General features: G+C 45.3%; 1 protein-coding gene across 3 annotated transcripts in view; it reads left to right on the top strand.

Moving 5' to 3' along the window:
• Positions 1–23,244, top strand: part of LOC126281729 (caspase-1-like) — a 161,569-nt gene that overhangs the window by 113,348 nt on the left and 24,977 nt on the right. For all 3 annotated transcript variants that reach the window (XM_049980916.1, XM_049980912.1, XM_049980925.1), the window contains one exon: positions 13,480–13,658. In XM_049980916.1, coding sequence (XP_049836873.1) covers positions 13,480–13,658 — 179 coding nt within the window. The remainder of the gene's footprint in view (positions 1–13,479; positions 13,659–23,244) is intronic.

The raw sequence follows: 23,244 nt of genomic DNA, 5'->3' as shown, positions 1-23,244 counted from the left end.
GCTAAGTCAAATATTTTGGGCGAGAGAAATAATTTAATTACACTACACGCAGTAGCCGAGCTTTGAACTTGCCCTTTGGAGATACGCTATCGCTATAGTTTTATAGTTATTCAGTTGAAACATCTCACATCTTTATGATTACAGCGGATCTCCCTTCTACTTAAATTTAAACATCCTAGCTTTATTTATTTGCCTACTTAATGTATCTTGCTTCCTTAATTTTTAAGACAAAAACCAGAAAATCATGAATTTCTACTAAAATTTTAATTTGTGAGACCCAGACTACTTTTTCTACTAAATTATTATGAAAAAGGACTCTAAACAGAAATTTTTAAGTTTCTAGCTCTTTTCTATTGCGCCAATGATTTTTACAGAAAAACATCCAAATTTCAGAAATGGTTAAAGTTCTTGAACTGATATTCAACACATATTGATTTAGTATTACTCCTGACATGCTAGAAACGTTTCATGTTATTTACTTAATTTTTAAAGTATTGCGCAACATTTATGACGTCAGAGCTAGTTACAGTGGACTCGGCTGGCACACAATGGAAAGACTGATGTGAATTTTATAAGGCGTGAGTGGGCTGCTTCCCTACAATCGTCCTACTTTACCCTCACCGTATTCGTCCAGTAATAAAACAGAAACCTAGCTCTTTACACTAACAAGACGAGTGAACGATATTCCAAGTACAAAATTCAAAATAACAAAGTCTAACTGTTTCCATTGTCGTCGGCCATTTGCATGGCTCCAACGTCTTATTTTAATATTCCCAATATTAAGTGGTACACAGCCATGGAAACAAAATACAAAGTTTGCATTTTAATTATGTTAATTAACTGCAGTGTTATTTTAATTTATTTACAAAGATCGATAGTAGTTTTCATCAAATTCTTGTGGTTGCCCCTTAACGGCTATCTTTCATCTCAGCTATGTAAATTCACAGAAATCAACTTATTACGAAACGATCAGTGATGAATATGCCACACAATAATATTTCATGACATTAAAGCAGTATTACTTTCATTGAAATTGCATTGCAAAATGAACCTGAGATGTTTTGTTAACAGACGAGCTAGTACGGTGCTTCGCTCGTTACTTGTTCCTTATTGTGGGTCTTAAAGCTTCAAATTACATTTCCATAAAAAAAGATTGTGTAATTTGCCCGTGATAAATAGTTTTCTTACTTTAGTGTCTGTTGGATCATTTGATGTGCAACTACACGTATATTTGCATGAAAATGATGAACTGCACATGTACACACAATTAAAGCACACCACATGACGTAAAGAACGGAGCACAACATACATATTAAAAAAAACAACAACAAACGGTGGTAAAGTATCTTGATCTGATGCACCCCAGAAGGGCATATACTTCCAGCTTCTATAACCATTTCTGTGCCGAAAGCTGCTGTTTAATGTTCACCGACTAGGTCCTCACAATTACCTGACATGGATATTTATTCCAGATAATAAATTTCTTAATTTTTCCTTTTACAGTGTATGAGCTTGTCAGTATAACCCACTGACCTATACAGTACTATGGTGGTTTGCATTGTGGTTTCCCAACCATTCCTGACCTTCAAGGATTCTGATATTTGCTTTCTTTCCTCTTACGATATCTTCCAGAAAATTTGCACTGACGCACCATTTTTCCCAACCTTAGGTTTACGTTAAATGGCGGCGGCTTGTTCCTACTATATATTACTTTGGTGAGAGCCCTGTACTTTCACGAGTCTTAGAATTATATGCTGTGACAGCTTATGACAGTAAAATATCCCAGTCACCTTGATGACTGTTCACATGGTGAGTTAATATTTTCCCTATCATTTGATGTATACTTTCTGCTCTACCATTTGGCTGTGGATGTAATGGGGATGTCCTCAACTTACAAACTGCAACAAATTACACAACTGCTTCCTTAATTACAATGTTAAATTGGTGCTCTGATTCATAATGAACTTCTCTGTAACACCGAACTTTAATAGCCAGTTGTTCACTGTTGCCTGTGCTACCATGTCAGCTTACTGATTCAGGGCAGCAACAATTCTCACATCGCACCAAGCGCCAAATGTTATCTAGTATTGGCAGAAGATAGCCGTTCACCCCTGGTGTCTGGTCAGAAGGTCCTGAACTCTCCATCCCAATCATTATAAAACGTTTACTCACCTCTAGTGACAGGTAACTTTGCCAGTAGAATATGTTGCTGGCTCAACTCTGCCCACTGTCCACACGGCACGCGGTTTCTTAGCATAATTGTTCACACCTTTTCTATGTGTGCATCACCAGTGATATTGAGCTACTCTTTACTCCTTGGTCCTTTGGTCCTTTGCCTCCGTCACCCTAACTGGATAATATGTGGTCATGTGCCTGTTTTGGTACTTCTTCACGCAACGGAATTGTAACCACATGGTCCAAGCTTTTACATCCTGCGTAATACACCATCATGTATAATGAACTGCAGCTGCATTCCAAATAGTTTGCAATCCCCATCTGCAGCTTGCGCTCTGTGACTCTGCAATTTTAAGACAAACTTTCCATAATACACCAGTCTCCCTATTGAGGCTGCCTGCATTACAGGGATTTTTACCAGGTTTACGAACAACTTCTAAATTCACTTAGTTTCTGTGCTAAGTTTGTGAGCCTAATAGATGGATCCTTTAACACAAACACCCAATTCAACATCGTTAGATCTGTGATTACGTCAAACTTTTTTATATAAACTGCAGCAGACGTATGTGGCACCATATATGAGGCTCAGCATGCCCTTTACTTTTGGAGAATTGTTCATCTCAGCTCTGTCTAATTGTTGCCTTGGTTAGGTTATGGAATGTTCATCCCCTTCTACCTCTTTCCTTAAAATAGAGTCTAGTGTGTGATTTTTAGTGTCCCATCATAATATGGAATCCTATTTTTAGTTCAAAAATACCATTACTGGGCTAGTAGTCAGCAATTTCTTCGGCTTTTCTAATGAAGCATTGCATTTTGATGTCCAGTTTAACTTTACTTCTTTTGTCAATAAGAGCACAAGAGGTCTGCTATACTTGGGAGAAATTTCCTCTAACATTTCACTAACTTCAAAAACCATTGCAACTCCTCTCGTCCCTGAACGGCTGGAAATTCTGGAAGGTGTTCATCCTTCTAGAATCCGTCCACACCCTCTCATGAATAATTCGGTGTCCTAAAAATGGAAAAATCCAGGATAGAATAATGACGCTATTATGAAAAGGATATATTGCTACTCGCCTTATAGTGGAGATGCTGAGTTGCAGACACACACATTAAAAAATACCGCTAAACAAGTAAGTTTTCGGCCAAAAGGCCTTCTTCTGAAATAGACAAAATACACACACAAACACGCACACACACACACACACACACACACACACACACACACACACACACACACACACACACAACTCACAAACACACACACATACACACATGACCACTGTCTCTGGCAACTGAGGTGTTTGTGTGAATGTGTGTGTGTGTGTGTGTGTGTGTGTGTGTGTGTGTGTGTGTGTGTGTGTGTGTGTGCATGTGCGTGTGTGTTTGTGTTCGTTGTCTACTTCAGCAGAAGAAGGCCTTTTGGCCGAAAGCTTGCTTGTTTAGTGGTTTTTGTTGGTCCTGTTTGCGATTCAACATCTCCACTCTATGGTGAGTAGCAATTTATCCTTTTCATAATACTACATGTGCAAAGTAATTTACATCCTGCAGTGGAAACTAACACTTTTCTGTGCTAATGTTTATGTTTGCTGAGCATATTCCCTTTAACACCAACGTACACGCCCCTCTGTATCTCTAGCAATCACAAGGATCTCGTCCAGATAAACGATACATTAAATTTAATCCACTCCACACTCCATGAAACGCTGAAATGTGGCTAGTGTGTACTTCGTGTTAAACAGCATATGGCGACACTGGTAATGACTTCAAGGTTGATATGCTGTTTTCAGCTAATGATATCCACTCCTTAGATCTATAGGGAAAATATACCTACAATGCCACAAATTGTCCAGTATTTATGTTATATTCAGGATTGGGTATATGTCTGTAATTGAATGACTATTGAGGCATCTATAGCCACAGCTAAACTTCTACTCCTTCTTTTCATTCACTCTCTTTTCTCTTTTGGTACTACCACTAGAGGATCACCTCATGGACTGTAGTTTCCTCAATGTTGCCATTACACAGTTGCTGGTTAATAGACTCCATCATTATGTGATGCGGCGCAGACTACACCAGTGATTCACACCAGATGGTATTCTGTGTTGCGTCACTGTAGTTGGTACTCTTTTCGTTACCTTTAAATGTTTCACCTTCTCATATAATGCAGTTACGCCGATGGTTATCTTATAGGTAGGCTTCAAATTCATCCTGTCCAGATCATCTTCATCTAGAACATCTAAACCGGTGACCAACAATGCTTTAGGTAACTCTCTGTCTTCATTCACGAAATTATCAATGCTGAAGTGCACTATCTGCTTACTGTCTACCTCCTGTGCAAGTAAAATGTTTTTGTGTTTTATCCAGTTCATTATTTTCGAACAGTGGTTCAACTACAATAGCACGTTTACTGGTAGATCTGTTACTACTTTCATCTGTAGTAGGGTCCCTGTACCTTGTGGTATGCAATCACATGAACTGATCATTAATGCTTTTGCACGTAGTTCAATCGGTTCATTATACTGGAAAGATGAGACTTGTAGCAGTATGTCACTGACAACACTTTCCCAGACAGAACTATGTTTCATGGAGAGTAGTTTTAGCGTGGTGCTTATACAGAAAACCCAACGAAGGATATGCTGTAACTGTCATCTGCATTATATGTAACCTCCACATTCTTCCAAAATGGCTTTGCTCCCGCCTGAAAACTTAATACTGCCAATCCCAGCGAATGCACGTCATTACCCTCTATTCTACATAATCTATACTGTGAAGGGTTTAATAACCTCTTTCGTATGGGGTGCAAACTTAATACGGACATGTACACCGCTGTGTATGATAGGCATTTGTGCTTCCTTTCCATCCAAAACTCTGCTAACATTCAATGAGCGTGCTGCCTAGAGGACCTGGGCCCTCCATTCTCATTTAATGGTTGGCTATTTCTATTTAATACCGTTCTGTTATCCTCCCTATTTTTCTACAGTCTTGTTCTTAACGTCCAACTTTCCCACATTTTCTACATTGCGGATAAAGCCAATCTCACTGTATGTGGCCCGATCCTCTACAATGCTAGCATTTCATGTCAACGGAAAAAATGATTCTCTGACTAGCCATCTGTTTCTCCTAAATCCGTTGTTGTGCCAATGGCTCCACCTAATTCTTTCAGAGATTCTGCTCTTACCTTCCTTGACACAATGGGTGGCAATGCATCTACTACCTTGTGCGCTGCTTCTTGTAGATGGATCTTATTTGTGTTGTAACTCTCCTTTAACTCACAGGGCCGGCCGTTGTAGCCGAGCGGTTCTATGCGCTTCAGTCTGGAACCGCGAGACCGCTACGGTTGCAGGTTCGAATCCTGCCTCGGGCATGGATGTGTGTGAAGCCCTTAGGTTAGTAAGGTTTAAGTAGTTCTAAGTTCTAGGGGACTGATGACCTCAGATGTTAAGTCCCATAGTGCTGAGAGCCAACTTACAGGTATTAATACGAGGTGCATTCAAGTTCTAAGGCCTCCGATTTTTTTTCTCCGGACTGGAAAGAGATAGAAAAATGCGCATTGTTTTAAAATGAGGCCGTGTTCATTGTCAATACCTCCCAGAGATGGCAGATGGAATTTTACCGCCAGCGGCGAGAATGAGAACTGTTTTAAATACTTAAAATGGCGACGTTTTCCGTACTTGAACAGCGTGCAATCATTCGTTTACTGAATTTGCGTGTGTGAAACCAATTGAAATTCATCGTCAGTTGAAGGAGACATGTGGTGATGGAGTCATGGATGTGTCAAAAGTGCGTTCGTGGGTGCAACAGTTTAATGAAGGCATGACATCGTGTGACAACAAACCGAAACAATCTCGGGCTCACACAAACCGGTCTGACGACATGATCGAGAAAGTGGAGAGAATTGTTTTGGGGGATCGCAGAATGACTGTTAAACAGATCGCCTCCAGAGTTGGCATTTCTCTGGGTTCTGTGCACACAATCCTGCATGACGACCTGAAAATGCGAAAAGTGTCATCCAGGTGGGTGCCACGAATGCTGACGGACGACCACATGGCTGCCCGTGTGGCATGCTGCCAAGCAATGTTGACGCGCAACGACAGCATGAATGGGACTTTCTTTTCGTCGGTTGTGACAATGGATGAGACGTGGATGCCATTTTTCAATCCAGAAACAAAGCGCCAGTCAGCTCAATAGAAGCACACAGATTCACGGCCACCAAAAAAATTTCGGGTAACCGCCAGTGCTGAAAAAATGATGGTGTCCATGTTCTGGGACAGCGAGGGCGTAATCCTTACCCATTGCATTCCGGAGGGCACTACGGTAACAGGAGCATCCTACGAAAATGTTTTGATGAACAAATTCCTTCCTGCACTGCAACAAAAACGTCCGGGAAGGGCTGCGTGTGTGCTGTTTCACCAAGACAACACATCCGCACATCGAGCTAACGTTACGCAACAGTTTGTTCGTGATAAGAACTTTTAAGTGATTCCTCATGCTCCCTAATCATCTGACCTGGCTCCTAGTGACTTTTGGCTTTTTCCAACAATGAAAGACACTCTCCGTGGCCGCACATTCACCAGCCGTGCTGCTATTGCCTCAGCGATTTTCCAGTGGTCAAAACAGACTTCTAAAGAAGCCTTCGCCGCTGCCATGGAATCATGGCGTCAGCGTTGTGAAAAATGTGTACGTCTGCAGGGCGATTACGTCGCGAAGTAACGCCAGTTTCATCGATTTCGGCTGAGCAGTTAATTAGAAAAAAAAAATCGGAGGCCTTAGAACTTGAATGCACCTCGTACTGAGTCTTCTTATTCTCTCGGTAAAACTGTTGATAGATTCGCCCCGCTTCTGTGACATACCATTTAACTGATTTATCTGGTGCGTAAAGCTTTTCTTTCTTCTATGCTGCTGTAATGAACATCCCTCAGAACATGAAACGTCTGAGCGTTTCTCAGTTGCTCGTGGCACATCACATAAGTTTACACATCCCCTGTTAAACATAGCTCGGCCCTTCGTGACAATTGTTCATCAGCCCAAGAAAAGTAGCTTTGCGACGGTCAACAGATTTTCACTAATACTAACGCATCGTCTCCTATCCTGTCCAGGAAAGGATTAACTAGGCTAACAGCACTAGCATCTAGGATGGGCACCGATAAGCTGGACGGAAACCCTCCTCCTACAAAGCATCCAACTGCAGATATGTTTCATCTGCTCTCATTTGAACTACTTGGTATAGTCATATTTCAACAGGTTCCTGACCGGTGACCACCTGTGCCTTTGTTTTATACATACTGTATCTAAACCACTGATACAAGCACAATAGGACAAACACAGGGACACTTAACTTTAGCACTATTGTAACAATTCTTGACATGCCCTGATTTTTGCACCTGTACGCTCGTCACTCTCCTGGCGTAATGCCCGAACCTTATGCACTTGAAGCGCATTACAGGTGATGACTGAGTGCAGGGGGCACTAACACTAGTAAATTACATTTCGTCCATGGAAAAGGGCGCATGTCGGCGTAAGCCTCGTGCATTTCCTCTGAACTGTCCAAGACAATGCCCTCAGTAAGTCTCATAATTTACTGTAAACCCAGTCCTCCAATCCAATCTAACCAACATCGCACAATATTTGAAGACAGAACAGCTACTGACCCCCCTGCGCCATTGATGTTGTATGCTGGCCCAAGACGTAGCTCAGTTTCACTGGTCGCTTCTGACAGCACTCATTACACGTCAGGTTGGTCCAGGTATGTTGTTGTGGTCTTCAGTCCTGAGACCGGTTTGATGCAGCTCTCCATGCTACTCTATCCTGTGCAAGCTTCTTCATCTCCCAGTACCTACTGCAGCCTACATCCTTCTGAATCTGCTTAATGTATTGATCTCTCGGTCTCACTCTACGATTTTTACCCTACACGACCCTGGGTGATGCTGGCCCCAAAAAAAGGACGCATCAGCATCGGGTGTCAAACGGCACAAGGACGCCACGCCGATAACGCGGCCATTTTTTTGTGGATAATGTGGAAGGTCCACGAAGAGCACCGTTGAGTTGTACGCTAAAAGGTATTCCAACAGATAGCGTCGAGCAATGTGCAAACGGTTTTAATAGAAGGGCACTGATACTCCATGCAGAAGGTAAACAGCAAAATCTCCCGTAGGACGAATGGACGAAATAGGTTTTCTTGCAGCTGTTTCTCATGACTCACATGTTAGCTCCAGAGAAACTGCGAGTGCCTCTGGAATAAGTCAGCCTACGATTGTTCACACTTTGTGTGGAAACAACTTCCAGCCACATCATGAGCCACTTCACCAGCAGAAAACCAGCGGAATTGCAGAATACACATGCAATTCTCCCGTTCGGTTCTGTTGCAACACCAGAACAGTAGCCTCTTTCTTCAAAGAATTCTCTTCTACATCTACATGCATACTCCGCAAGCCATCTGACGGTGTGTGGCGGAGGGTAACTTGAGTACCTTTATCGGTTTTCCCTTCTATTCCAGTCTCGTATTGTTCGTGGAAAGAAGGATTGTCGGTATGCCTCCGTGTGGGCTCTAATCTCTCTGATTTTATCCTCGTGGTCTTTTTGAGAGATATACGTAGGAGGAAGCAATATACTGCTTGAATGCTCGGTGAAGGTATGTTCTCGAAACTTCAACAAAAGCCCGTACCCAGCTACTGTGCGTCTCTCCTGCAGAGTCTTCCACTGGAGTTTATCTACCATCTCCGTAACGCTTTCGTGATTACTAAATGATCCTGTAACGAAGCGCGCTGCTCTCCGTTGGATCTTCTCTATTTCTTCTATCAACATTATCTGGTACGCATCCCACACTGCTGAGCAGTATTCAAGCAGTGGGCGAACAAGCGTATTCTAACGTACTTCCTTTGTTTTAGAATTGCATTTCCTTAGGATTCTTCCAATGAATCTCAGTCTGGCATCTGCTTTACCGACGATCAACTTTATATGATCATTCAATTTTAAATCACTCCCAATCCGTACTAACAGATAATTTATGGAATTAACTGCTTCCATTTGTTGACCTGCTATGTTGTAGCTAAATGATAAGAGATCTATTCGCACCACATTACACTTGTCTACATTGAGATTCAGTTGCCATTCCCTGCACCATGCGTCAAGTTGTTGCAGATCCTCTTGCATTTCAGTACAATTTTCCATTGTTACAACCTCTCGATATACCACAGCATAATCCGCAAAAAGCCTCAATGAACTTCCGATGTTATCCACAAGGCCATTTATATATATTGTGAATAGCAACGGTGCTACGACACTCCCCTGCGGCACACCTGCAACCACTCTTAGTTCGGAAGACTTCTCTCCATTGAGAATGACATGCTGCTTTCTGTTATCTAGGAACTCTTCAATCCAATCACACAATTGGTCTGATAGTCCATACGCTCTTACTTTGTTCATCAAAAGACTGCGAGGAACTGTATCGAACGCCTTGCGGAAGTCAACAAACACGGCATCTACCGGGACATCAAAGGGAAGCAGCAGTTGGGAAGGGAGTGAGACAGGGTTGTAGCCTCTCCCCGATGTTATTCAGTCTGTATATTGAGCAAGCAGTAAAGGAAACAAAAGAAAACTTCGGAGTAGGTATTAAAATCCACGGAGAAGGACAGCAAAGGACTTGGAAGAGCAGTTGAATGGAATGAACAGTGTCTTGAAAGGAGGATATAAGATGAACATCAACAAAAGCAAAACGACTATAATGGAATGTAGTCGAATTAAGTCGGGTGACGCTGAGGGAATTAGATTAGGAAACGAGACACTTAAAGTAGTAAAGGAGTTTTGGTATTTGGGGAGCAAATAACTGATGATGGTCGAAGTAGAGAGGATATAAAATGTAGACTGACAATGGCAAGAAAAGCGTTTCTGAAGAAGAGAAATTTGTTAACATCAAGTACAGATTTAAGTGTCAGGAAGTCGTTTCTGAAAGTATTTGTATGGAGTGTAGCCATGTATGGAAGTGAAACATGGACGATAAATAATTTGGACAAGAAGAGAATAGAAGCTTTCAAAATGTAGTGCTACAGAAGAATGCTGAAGATTAGATGGGTAGATCACATATATAATGAGGAGGTATTGAACAGAATCGGGGAGGAGTTTGTGGCACAACTTGACAAGAAGGAGGGACCCGTTGGTAGGACATGTTCTGAGGCATCAAGGGATCACAAATTTAGCATTGGAGGGCAGTGTGGAGGGTAAAAATCATAGAGGGAGACCAACAGATGAATAAACTGAGCAGATTCAGAAGGACGTAGGTTGCAGTAAGTACTGGGAGATTAAATTTGCACAGGATAGAGTGGCACGGAGAACTGCATCAAACCAGTCTCAGGACTGAAGACCACAACAACAACAACCTGGGAACCCGTGTCTATGGCCCTCTGAGTCTAGTGGACGAATAGCTCGAGCTGGGTTTCACACGATCGTCTTTTTCAAAACCCATGCTGATTCCTACAGAGTAGATTTCTAGTTTCCAGAAAAGTCATTATACTCGAACATAATACGTGTTCCAAAATTCTACAACTGATCGACGTTATAGATATAGGTCTATAGTTCTGCACATCTGTTCGACGTCGTTTATTGAAAACTGGGATGACCTGTGTGTGCCCTTTTCCAATCCTTTGGAACGCTTCGCTCTTCTAGAGACCTGCGATCCTCCGCTGGAAGAAGGGGGGCAAGTTCCTTGGCGTGCTCTGTGTAAAATCTAACTAGTATGCCATCAGGACCAGCGGCCTTCCTCTTTTGAGCGATTTTAATTGTTTCTCTATCCCTCTGTCATCTATTTCTATATCTATCATTTTGTCTTCTGTGCGACAATCTAGAGAAGGAACTACAGTGCAGTCTTCCTCTGTGAAACTACTTTGGAAAAATACATGTAGTATTTCGCCCTTTAGTCAGTCAGCCTCTGTTTCAGCACCGTTTTGGTCACAGAGTGTCTGGAAATTTTGTTTTGATACATCTACAGCTTTGACATCAGACAAACATTTCTTATACCACTCTCCAACAGCGTGCTGCAAAAACTAACTCCCATATATTTTCGTGCGAGCTAGGATTTCCCTTATTTTATTACGATGATCATTTCTCCCTATGTAGGTCAGCCTCGAAAAAATATTTTCCCATTCGGAAGAGAAGTTCCCGCCGCAAATAGAAACGCATTTGTTGTTATGCTTTCCGCCCTGTATCACTGGACACTCTCTCACCTGCTTCTCGATAATACGAAACGTGCTGCCCTTCTTTGAACTTTCTAAATGTACTCCGTTAATCTTACATGTTAAGTATCCCACACCACGCAATAATACTCGTAAAGAGGACGGACAAGCGTAGTGTAGGCAGTCAATTTAGAAGATCTGTTGCATCTTCTAAGTGTTCTACCAATAAAACGCAGTCTTTCGTTCACCTTGCCTACAGCATTTATCTAAACGAGTCGTCAGATTTTGGAAAGTGGAACGCCGTCAAATGTCTCGTTTAGAACTACGGTACCAGCGACAGAAAATACAGGGTGTCCGAAAAGTCTTTCCCGCAACTCATAAATCAGGCTAGAAGTAAGACACAAATATCAAACTGATGTCTAATTGTTTACAAACTGTCAAAGTATTTTACACACATCAGTAAACTTCCACGTGAGCACCGTTGGTAACACGTAGCACATTTAGGCGATTTTCAATTTCCGTCCTCACATTAGCCAAGATCACAGGAGGGATCGATTCAACGACTGTGGTTAACCGTTGCCGCAGAGTTTCAAGATCTGGTACACGTGTTCGGTAGACCTCGTCTTTGACATAACCCCATAAAAAGAAGTCTAGTGGGGTTAGGTCAGGAGAGCGTGGAAGCCAAACCGTTGACCCATCACGACCAATCCATCGCCCAGGAAAGGTCATACCGAGATAGGCACTGACGTCCAAACCCCAATGAAGCGGTGTACCGTCTTGCTGGAACAAGACATCGGGGTGATACTGAAGCAGCTGAGGAACAGCACACAGTTGCAACATGTCCAGATACACTGCAGATGTGATGGTAGCCTCAGCGAAGAAGAATGGCCCGATAATTCGATCGTGCAATAGCGCGCACCAAACATTCACCTTTTTGACTGCCTCTGGTACACTCCATGACCTCGCCCGGGGGTTGCGAACCCCAAATGCGCACATTATGGTGATTCACTACTCCACTGACAAAAAAGGTCGCTTCGTCGGAAAAGGCAATTCGTCTGAGATAACCAACATCATCCTCAATACGTGATAGCATTTCGACCTCAAAGTCATGTCGACGTGTACTGTCATTGGGCAACAAGGTCTAAACGATTTGCACTTTGTATGCACGAAACAATAAACGTTTGTGACAGAGCGAGGTGGCGCAGTGGTTAGCACACGGGACTCGCATTCGGGAGGACTACGGTTCAATCCCGCGTCCAGCCATCCTGATTTAGGTTTTCCGTGATTTCCCTAAATCGCTCCAGATAAATGCCGGGATGGTTCATCTGAAAGGGCACGGCCGACCTCCTTCCCCGTCCTTCCATGATCCGACGAGGCCGATGACCTCGCAGTTTGGTCTCTTCCCACAAACCCAACAAACCAATAAACGTTTGAGTAAAATGTCATGGAGAGAGCTTTTTGGCATCTGTAATTCACGTGAGGCCCTGCACGCATATTTCTTCGGACTTCGAAGAAAAGACTGCCTTACATCTTCCACCCTGTCTGCTGAGGTTCTTGGTCGACCAGACCTCAGTAGGTCAGCAACCGATCCTGTGTTCTTGAACTTCTCATATCAGGCTCTAATGCTCTTGACATCAGATGGATTCAATCCAAAAGTTGTCCGGAAGTGTCTCTTCACTATGGTTGGTGATCGTGTCTCATTTGACCACAGGACACACTGTGCCTTCTCCTGCTTGGTTAACATGGCTTCTTGGGCACTGCCCCTCATCCACTACTTACGTACTGCGAACCTAAAACAGAAAAAAAACTATGATAGTTGTAAACAATTTGACACATGTTTCATATTTGTATCTTACTTCTAGCCTGAGTTATCAAGTTATGTAATCAGGGAGAGTCTTTCCGGACGCCCTGTAGTATGCTCCTGTTTGAAAACGAGAAATTGTAATTAATACATTTATGGAATGGCAGTGTACGTCATTCAGTGGGGACTCTAAATCGTTTGAAAACTTTATAACGGTATCTTCAGGAGCAAACAGGTGAAGAGCTTAGCTGCAGCCTTGTATACCAGTCGCAAATAAAAATAGAGTAAGCCATTGTGTGAGGCACCGGTTGTGACAGCGTGGTCGTCTCGTGGTTCCAGTGGCTCAGCAGGACCACAGCGAGCACGACTGCCTGGCGGTGATCGTGCTGACGCACGGCGAGCGCGGCGACAGACTGGATGCGAAGGACGGGGAGTACGACGCCAGGAGGCTGTGGGAGCCCTTCATAGCCAGCAGGTGTCGCACTCTCGCTGGCAAGCCCAAGCTCTTCTTCATTCAGGTAGGCTGGCCCGCCAGCTCCGTTCACTTCCATTATTTATGTCATACTACAAACAACATTTTCAGTAAATAATGTACACTGATAAGCCGGGACCCTTATGGCCACCAACCTACTATCGATATGAAACCGTCCAGGTGATAGCAGCGCCACCTAGCGAGGAAATACTGTTAATCAGACTCACGCACGCGGCATTTACACTACTGGCCATTAAAATTGCTACACTACGAAGATGACGTGCTACAGACGCGGAATTTAAGCGACAGGAAGAAGGTGCTGTAGTATACAAACGATTAGCTTTTCAGAGCATTCGCACAAGGTTGGCGACAGCTACAACGTGCTGATATGAGGAAACTTTAAAACCGATTTCTCACACACAAACAGCACTTGAGCGGCATTGCCTGGTGAAACGTTGTCGTGATGCCTCGTGCAAGGAGGGGAAATGCGTACCATCAGGTTTCCGGCTTCGATAAAGGTCGGATTGTAGCCTATCGCGATTGCGGTTTATCGTATCGCGACATTGCTGTTCGCGTTGGTCGAGATCCGATGACTGTTAGTAGAATATGGAATCGGTGGGTTCAAGAGGTAATACGGAACGCCCTCGTATCACTAGCAGTAGAGATGACAGGCATCTTATCCGCATCGCTGTAATGGATCGTGCAGCCACGTCTCGATACATGTTCGACGACGTTTGTAGCAGCATGGACCATCAGTTCGGAGACAATGCCTGCGGTTACCCTTGACGCTGCATCACAGACAGGAGCGCCTGCGATGGTGTACTCAACGACGAACCTCGCTGCACGAATGGGAAAACGTCATTTTTTCTGATGAATCAAGGTTCTGTTTACAGCATCATGATGGTCGCATCGGTCTTTGGCGACATCGCGGTGAACGCACATTGGAAGCATATATTCGTCATCGCCACACTGGCGCATCACCCGGCGTGATGGTATGGGGTGCCATTGGTTACACGTCTCGGTCACCTCTTGTTCGCATTGACGGCACTTTGAACAGTGGACGTTACATTTCAGATGTGTTACGACCCTTGGCTCTACCCTTCATTCGATCCCTGCCAAACCCTACATTTCAGCAGGATAATGCACGACCGCATCTTAGTTCGATAGAGGGCAGATCATGATGGCGCAACCGAGCGAGGTGGCGCAGTGGTTAGCACACTGGACTCGCATTCGGGAGGACGACGGTTCAATCCCGTCTCCGACCATCCTGATTTAGGTTTTCCGTGATTTCCCTAAATCGTTTCAGGCAAATGCCGGGATGGTTCCTTTGAATGGGCACGGCCGATTTCCTTCTCAATCCTTCCCTAACCCGAGCTTGCGCTCCGTCTCTAATGACCTCGTTGTCGACGGGACGTTAAACACTAACCACCACCATGATGGCGCGGAGGCTCGGCACGGCCATTTCGAAAACGGCACGACTTGTCGGGTGCTCGAGGAGTGCTGTGCTGAGTGTCTTCCACACGTGGCCAAACCAGGCTGCAACCACGTCCAAACGTCGTCGGGTTGGGCGGCCACCCCCATTACAGATGTCGGACGTCGTAAGCTGGGCTGACTGGTAAAACAGGACAGGAGGCGAACTGCGGCGTAACTGATATCAGACTTTAATACTGGATGGAGTAGAAGCGTGTCTGAACACGCTCGTAGCGATGGGTGCCCATTACCGATAACCCATGCATGTGCCAATGTTGACACCTCAACATCGGCAACTACGAGTAAAATAGGCACGTGACCATCAGCACTGGCCATTGGCGCAGTGGCACAGCGTTGCATGGTCAGATGAATCCCGATACTGAACCGTAATTTTACTTTCAAAATATTTTCTTAAAGAATTACTTTATTTACTGGCGATTCATTAAGATCATTGACACATTTAATCACACTAGGTGAGCGTGGAAGTAGTTCCCATAAAGCAACTGATGAAAAATGCACCTTTAACAGATGTGAATTTATTCCTAAAAGGTTTTCAAGACAAATTAAAAATTATAAGCAGAAAAGCACACTCGAAATATCAAGTCACAATTTAACAAATCTGAATTTTTATTGCTAAAAGCATTCTCGAAACAGGTTTAAAATTACAAGCAGAAAAGCACACTCAAAATATCAAGCCACAATTTAACGAATGTAAATTTTTATTCCTAAAGTTCCTAAAGGCCTTTTCAAAACAGACTTAAAATTATAAGCAGAAAAGCACACTTGAAATATCAAGTTACAGTTTTATTTTGAGGCAAGAACAATGTTAACAGTAGGAGCCTTCGGGCTGAGAAGCTTGCCTGCTCCCTCTCAACACGGCCGTAGTCATGACCGCTCACAACAATCTCTGAAAGAGTGCACTGGTGCAAATGTGCAACACACCAGATTACTTTAAACAAAAATTTTAACAACTCATGTAAACATGTAAGCTATGCACCCAGTAAGAGAAATGGAAATGGTACAACCCTCAAATTACACTCCTGGAAATGGAAAAAAGAACACATTGACACCGGTGTGTCAGACCCACCATACTTGCTCCGGACACTGCGTAAGGGCTGTACAAGCAATGATCACACGCACGGCACAGCGGACACACCAGGAACCGCGGTGTTGGCCGTCGAATGGCGCTAGCTGCGCAGCATTTGTGCACCGCCGCCGTCAGTGTCAGCCAGTTTGCCGTGGCATACGGAGCTCCATCGCAGTTTTTAACACTGGTAGCATGCCGCGACAGCATGGACGTGAACCATATGTGCAGTTGACGGACTTTGAACGAGGGCGTATAGTGGGCGTGCGGGAGGCCGGGTGGACGTACCGCCGAATTGCTCAACACGTGGGGCGTGAGGTCTCCACAGTACATCGATGTTGTCGCCAGTGGTCGGCGGAAGGTGCCCGTCGACCTGGGACCGGACCGCAGCGACGCACGGATGCACGCCAAGACCGTAGCATCCTACGCAGTGCCGTAGGGGACCACACCGCCACTTCCCAGCAAATTAGGGACACTGTTGCTCCTGGGGTATCGGCGAGGACCATTCGCAACCGTCTCCATGAAGCTGGGCTACGGTCCCGCTCACCGTTAGGCCGTCTTCCGCTCACGCCCCAACATCGTGCAGCCCGCCTCCAGCGGTGTCGCGACAGGCGTGAATGGAGGGACGAATGGAGACGTGTCGTCTTCAGCGATGAGAGTCGCTTCTGCCTTGGTGCCAATGATGGTCGTATGCGTGTTTGGCGCCGTGCAGGTGAGCGCCACAATCAGGACTGCATACGACCGAGGCACACAGAGCCAACACCCGGCATCATGGTGTGGGGAGCCATCTCCTACACTGGCCGTACACCTCTGGTGATCGTCGAGGGGACATTGAATAGTGCACGGTACATCCAAACCGTCATCGAACCCATCGTTCTACCATTCCTAGACCGGCAAGGGAACTTGTTGTTGCAACAGGACAATGCACGTCCGCATGTATCCCGTGTCACCCAACGTGCTCTAGAAGGTGTAAGTCAACTACCCTGGCCAGCAAGATCTCCGGATCTGTTCCCCATTGAGCATGTTTGGGACTGGATGAAGCGTCGTCTCACGCGGTCTGCACGTCCAGCACGAACGCTGGTCCAACTGAGGCGCCAGGTGGAAATGGCATGGCAAGCCGTTCCACAGGACTACATCCAGCATCTCTACGATCGTCTCCATGGGAGAATAGCAGCCTGCATTGCTGCGAAAGGTGGATATACACTGTACTAGTGCCGACATTGTGCATGCTCTGTTGCCTGTGTCTATGTGCCTGTGGTTCTGTCAGTGTGATCATGTGATGTATCTGACCCCAGGAATGTGTCAATAAAGTTTCCCGTTCCTGGGACAATGAATTCACGGTGTTCTTATTTCAATTTCCAGGAGTGTATTTGCCACCGAAAGTGCAATTTTTTAAATTTCTTTCAGGACTCTTACGGTGGCAAGCTTATAACCTAAAATGACTATTTAAATAAAACCCATAAAATTCAGACTTACACAAAATGTACATCATGCTCTACATTACACATATATCACCTCGCAAGATGATAAGTAAGATAGAAACATATTTCAAGAATTCGGCCTTTAAGCAATAATATCATTAACACCGAGGCCGATAAACATGACAGAGGCAGTTATTAATGTTCGGCAGACCGATTGACAGACACTAACTGCCTAACAAATGTGGACGAGAGCAAACGAGCAAGCTGGGGACGATCGACTGTCCAAGAACACAAGTAGAATTTAACAAGTAAATGAAACAACATATCCGCATTCAGTTAAGTTTTAATAAATGGCGATGTCTGGCGAAGACCTGGCGCAGCTCTCTCAAACATTCTCCCGAACCGTCCACTGCCAGCCGCTTCAACGGACGCAGGAAGGCGCGCCGATCTCCCGTCTAACGGTGTTGCAACTCGTACCGGCCAGACGGATGTAGATTGGCTCCTGTCGCTGACGTGCCGGCAGCGAAGCACTACGCCTCGCTATAAGGCGCGGCCCACTGGGCTCACGTGGTGACCTCACATGCGCCGACGCTCAAGGTGGACAAGTCATCTCGTGTCTCTGTATGCGACTGACCAGCCGATCGATCCAATCGCCAAAGCCCACTGCCTGAGCAAACTCGAGCAGACTGGCGGCCTGACACATGCTACCGCACCGGACGACAGGCAGACTCTGACTGGGCCACACTGACGTGGCTGACCAACTGCCCAGACTCGCCCCCTCCTAGTGCCGGCTTTAAAGTTTGATCCAAACGACAGACATACTAGAGCTCCAAACGACAAACAGACACTCACTGCCGCACACTGAGCTATATGACCAACTGACCAGACTCGCCGAGACTGAGAGACAGCCCCTCTACCGAGTTTTTTGTTTTGTTTCTTTGTTGTGAATTCATTCCCCTGCTCCATATGGGCAGGGAAGAGCTGTCAGCGGCACAATTCGCCGCTCTTCAGCTGAGTGACATGACAACTTAAAATAAGAATAAAATGTTACATACATAAGGCGATGAAAAAGGGGAACTTAAAACAGAATAATAGGAGAAAATGGAGGTAAAAATAGACTGACATGGAGACGGTCATGGAGGACAGTTAAAAAAAGTCACCAGAAAGTTAAGAAACACAGGTGGCGACTCTTGAAACACAGAGAAGACACTGAATGGAGATGCACAGGTTAAAACATTCCAGAACAACAAACTTAAAAAACCCACTTGGAGCACACACAACGAAGAATATAAAATTTCCAGGTGGAACCTGCCGAGGGAAAGGTCAGAGAGGATGAAAAAGGAGGGGAGAGCAAGGGGCAGCAGCGGAAGCAGCGGGATGAAGATTGGAGGGGCATCAGTGGGTACACGAAGAGGCAGGAGACACGTGCGGCGGGAGATGAAGAGGGAAGACAGGGCAGGAGGGAGTGCAGAGACACTGAAAGGGGGCACAAGAGAGGTAGGGGGAGTAGGAGGGGGGAGGGGGCCTCTACCGAGCTCATAGCGCCCCTTAAATGCACGTGAACAGGCAACTTTTCCCTTTTCCCACCAGAGGGGCACACCAAAGCTGCGATTTCCACAGCGGCGCCACCGCCAATAAACGAAAGGCGACTGCTTTACACTACACGCTGCGGCGCGCTCTTCAAAACAGCAAATTTTACTATGGCTCAAATACCTTCTTCATGAAGCCGATGGGAGGGGGCGAATCCGTCGTCTCCCAGGAGAACAGCTACTTCACACCTGTACTGCGGGACGGAGACATACTGGCGGCGGATCCATTATGTTCTGGGGAACATTGTCTTGGGCATCCATTGGTCCAGTGGAGCTTTGCAAGGCACCATGATGGCCAAGCAGTATCGTACTCTGAATGCAGACCACGTACACTCCTTCAAGACGATCTTGTTTCCCGTAGACAATGGCATTTTTCAACAGATAATGCGTCATGCCACAAGGCCAGGAGTGTGATGAGTCGGTTCGAGGAAGACAGTAATGAACTCCAAGTGATACGCTGGCCTCCAACTCGCCGTAGGAATCCGTCTGGGATGTGACTGAACGTCGTGTCCCAACCCATCGTCCATCTCCCCGGAATTTACGGGAATTAGGTGATTTGTACGTGCAAATGTGGTGCCAGCTCCCTCCAGAGACCTACCAAGGCTGCATTGTAGCGTCTAATCGCTGCTCTTATCCATGCCAAAGGTGGACGTACAGCTACTAGGTAGATGGTCGTCATCCTCTGGCTACTCAGTGTATACAGCCAATTGGTCGAATGATGTTCATTCGTAATAGGCCTTGTCCAAGTTTCAGTACCACTAGAGATATCTCCTTCAGAATGAATGAAATCTTCAATAGTGTTTCAAACCTTTTTTTCTTTATTATTAATATGTGAGGTATTGACATGGGAAACGTAGTAAGTCAACAAAAATCATTTTTCAGATTTGTTATCGAAAAGGTAGTGAGCCATGTCGCCAGTGGCACAGAAGAAGCAGAATGTCGAAGTTGTTAGCTGTTGCGTTCCTACGAACGATGGGAGACGGCACTTGTAGTAACACCAAGTGAGCTGGCGTGGGTTTGGAAGTAAGTGAAGAAGCCACCGAGATACCAGCGTTTACTCTGTAACCAACCGTTCGTTACTGTGTTATTGATTCGACAGTAACGTTACTAGGAGTTGTTAGAACGACAAAACGGCTCCCAAACTTGTTCCATTCACGTATCTCTGACTGTGTGGTGTGTGAAATGCTCGGGCCAAAATAAAAATTGGATGGTTTTGACGGCTTTAACCTACTCAGTCGACAACAGTATGATTGAAAATGTCAATTTGTGATTCCTAGTATCGGAGTATTCGTAGATGCCTTGTCTCCCAGATTTCGGAATAAGAGAGAAGAGAAGAGAAAGAATATTTCACAACCAATGACTCCTCACAAAATAGCTGATATGATTATAGGTGCGCAGCATTTACAACCATTCAATGTTGTAAAGATGTCGGAGGAACAATTCTATGATTTCGCCTCTGCAGGAGGTATGTTATTGCATGCAGAACTCGTTAAGGTCAGTTCTGCTTCTTGGAATAGAATTTTGAGGGATAAGCTGTCCATTGTACGAATAAAAGATTCATACAATGAAATGTAACGGTGGGGGGAGCACGAAATTATGAAAAAGGATAAATTCAACTAGAATTAAGAAAAAAACTTCTTGTCGATTTTGGACTACATGGAGGTCAAATATCGCGCATTTCACCACAATATTTGTACACCATAATTATATTTCTTATAAAAATTTGCAGCTTGCTGTAAATATATAATCATTTGGTAAATATATAACCATTTGGTAAATACAACTTCATTTTTCATAATGTCAAACCAGTGTTTTGCTTCTCCTCTCAAATTTGCCTTCCCCATGTCAACGCCTCATTTTCACGAGGGTAGATGGAGGGAGGGGAAGCATATTACGGGTACAGTTCACCCAGCTCGTTAGTCAATCGAGAAGAAAATCTAAATAAGGTGAAAGAATAATAAACACAAATGTGAGATATACACAGTGAATTAGAAAAATTTTAAGGCGAAAATAAAATGGAAGTTTTTGTACATACGGGACATGACTTCCTTCGCTTTCAGTTAAAAACAGTTGCCATAAAAAGTAAAAACCAGACACACGGCAAAATTACATTGAAAAACATATTTAATAACCTTGGTGGGGACCACTGATGTTAAGAAGAAACACGTCTGTGGCACTAAAGCTGAAGGACCTACCATGGCGTGGGTAGTCTAATGTTGAATCGGAATGGCTGGTCGTCAATGAGGGCACAAGGGAGGTAGTATATACACTCCTGGAAATTGAAATAAGAACACCGTGAATTCATTGTCCCAGGTAGGGGAAACTTTATTGACACATTCCTGGGGTCAGATACATCACATGATCACACTGAAAGAACCACAGGCACATAGACACAGGCAACAGAGCATGCACAATGTGGGCACTAGTACAGTGTATATCCACCTTTCGCAGCAATGCAGGCTGCTATTCTCCCATGGAGACGATCGTAGAGATGCTGGATGTAGTCCTGTGGAACGGCTTGACACGCCATTTCCACCTCGCGCCTCAGTTGGACCAGCGTTCGTGCTGGACGTGCAGACCGCGTGAGACAACGCTTCATCCAGTCCCAAACATGCTCAATGGGGGACAGATCCGGAAATCTTGCTGGCCAGGGTAGTTGACTTACACCTTCTAGAGCACGTTGGGTGGCACAGGATACATGCGGACGTGCATTGTCCTGTTGGAACAGCAAGTTCCCTTGCCGGTCTAGGAATGGTAGAACGATGGCTTCGATGACGGTTTGGATGTACTGTACACTATTCAGTGTCCCCTCGACGATCACCAGAGGTGTACGGCCAGTGTAGGAGATCGCTCCCCACACCATGATGCTGGGTGTTGGCCATGTGTGCCTCGGTCGTATGCAGTCCTGATTGTGGCGCTCACCTGCACGGCGCCAAACACGCATACGACCATCATTGGCACCAAGGCAGAAGCGACTCTCATCGCTGAAGACGACACGTCTCCATTCGTCCCTCCATTCACGCCTGTCGCGACACCACTGGAGGCGGGCTGCACGATGTTGGGGCGTGAGCGGAAGACGGCCTAACTGTGTGCGGGACCGTAGCCCAGCTTCATGGAGACGGTTGCGAATGGTCCTCGCCGATACCCCAGGAGCGACAGTGTCCCTAATTTGCTGGGAAGTGGCGGTGCGGTCCCCTACGGCACTGCGTAGGATGCTACGGTCTTGGCGTGCATCCGTGCGTCGCTGCGGTCCGGTCCCAGGTCGACGGGCACCTTCCGCCGACCACTGGCGACAACATCGATGTACTGTGGAGACCTCACGCCCCACGTGTTGAGCAATTCGGCGGTACGTCCACCTAGCCTCCCGCATGCCCACTATACGCCCTCGCTCAAAGTCCGTCAACTGCACATACGGTTCACGTCCACGCTGTCGCGGCATGCTACCATTGTTAAAGACTGCGATGGAGCTCCGTATGCCACGGCAAACTGGCTCACACTGACGGCGGCCGTGCACAAATGCTGCGCAGCTAGCGCCATTCGACGGCCAACACCGCGGTTCCTGGTGTGTCCGCTGTGCCGTGCGTGTGATCATTGCTTGTACAGCCCTCTCGCAGTGTCCGGAGCAAGTATGGTGGGTCTGACGCACCGGTGTCAATGTGTTCTTTTTTTCCATTTCCAGGAGTGCAGATGGAGGAAAGCGATAATCGCTCAGCCGTATGGAACACGTAACCTGTGCGGTAATGCAACAGTGTGACATACATTTTAGGGTCTTAAATAGAAAAAAAATTGTACGTAGTCTAAAGGCAAGGACATTATAAAAGAGAATCATCATCATCAGTTATCTGCTATATTAGCAGGGCATTTGCCTCTCCATTTTCTGCGGTCCATTGATTTCTTCTTAAGGCTGCTGTATGTTGTACCGTCCATCATCTCATCCAGTATCTGGAATCTCTTCCTTCCTCGCTTCCTTTTCCCTTCTACATAACCTTCTAAAACTGTTTTTATTAGTCCGTTATTCTTTCTTAATATATGCCCAATCCAATTTCTTTTTCTTTTCTTTTTTACATC

This window comes from Schistocerca gregaria, chromosome 1 (assembly GCF_023897955.1).
Source record: "Schistocerca gregaria isolate iqSchGreg1 chromosome 1, iqSchGreg1.2, whole genome shotgun sequence".
Classification (NCBI taxonomy): domain Eukaryota; kingdom Metazoa; phylum Arthropoda; class Insecta; order Orthoptera; family Acrididae; genus Schistocerca; species Schistocerca gregaria.
This window is presented reverse-complemented; position numbering and strand designations above follow the sequence as displayed.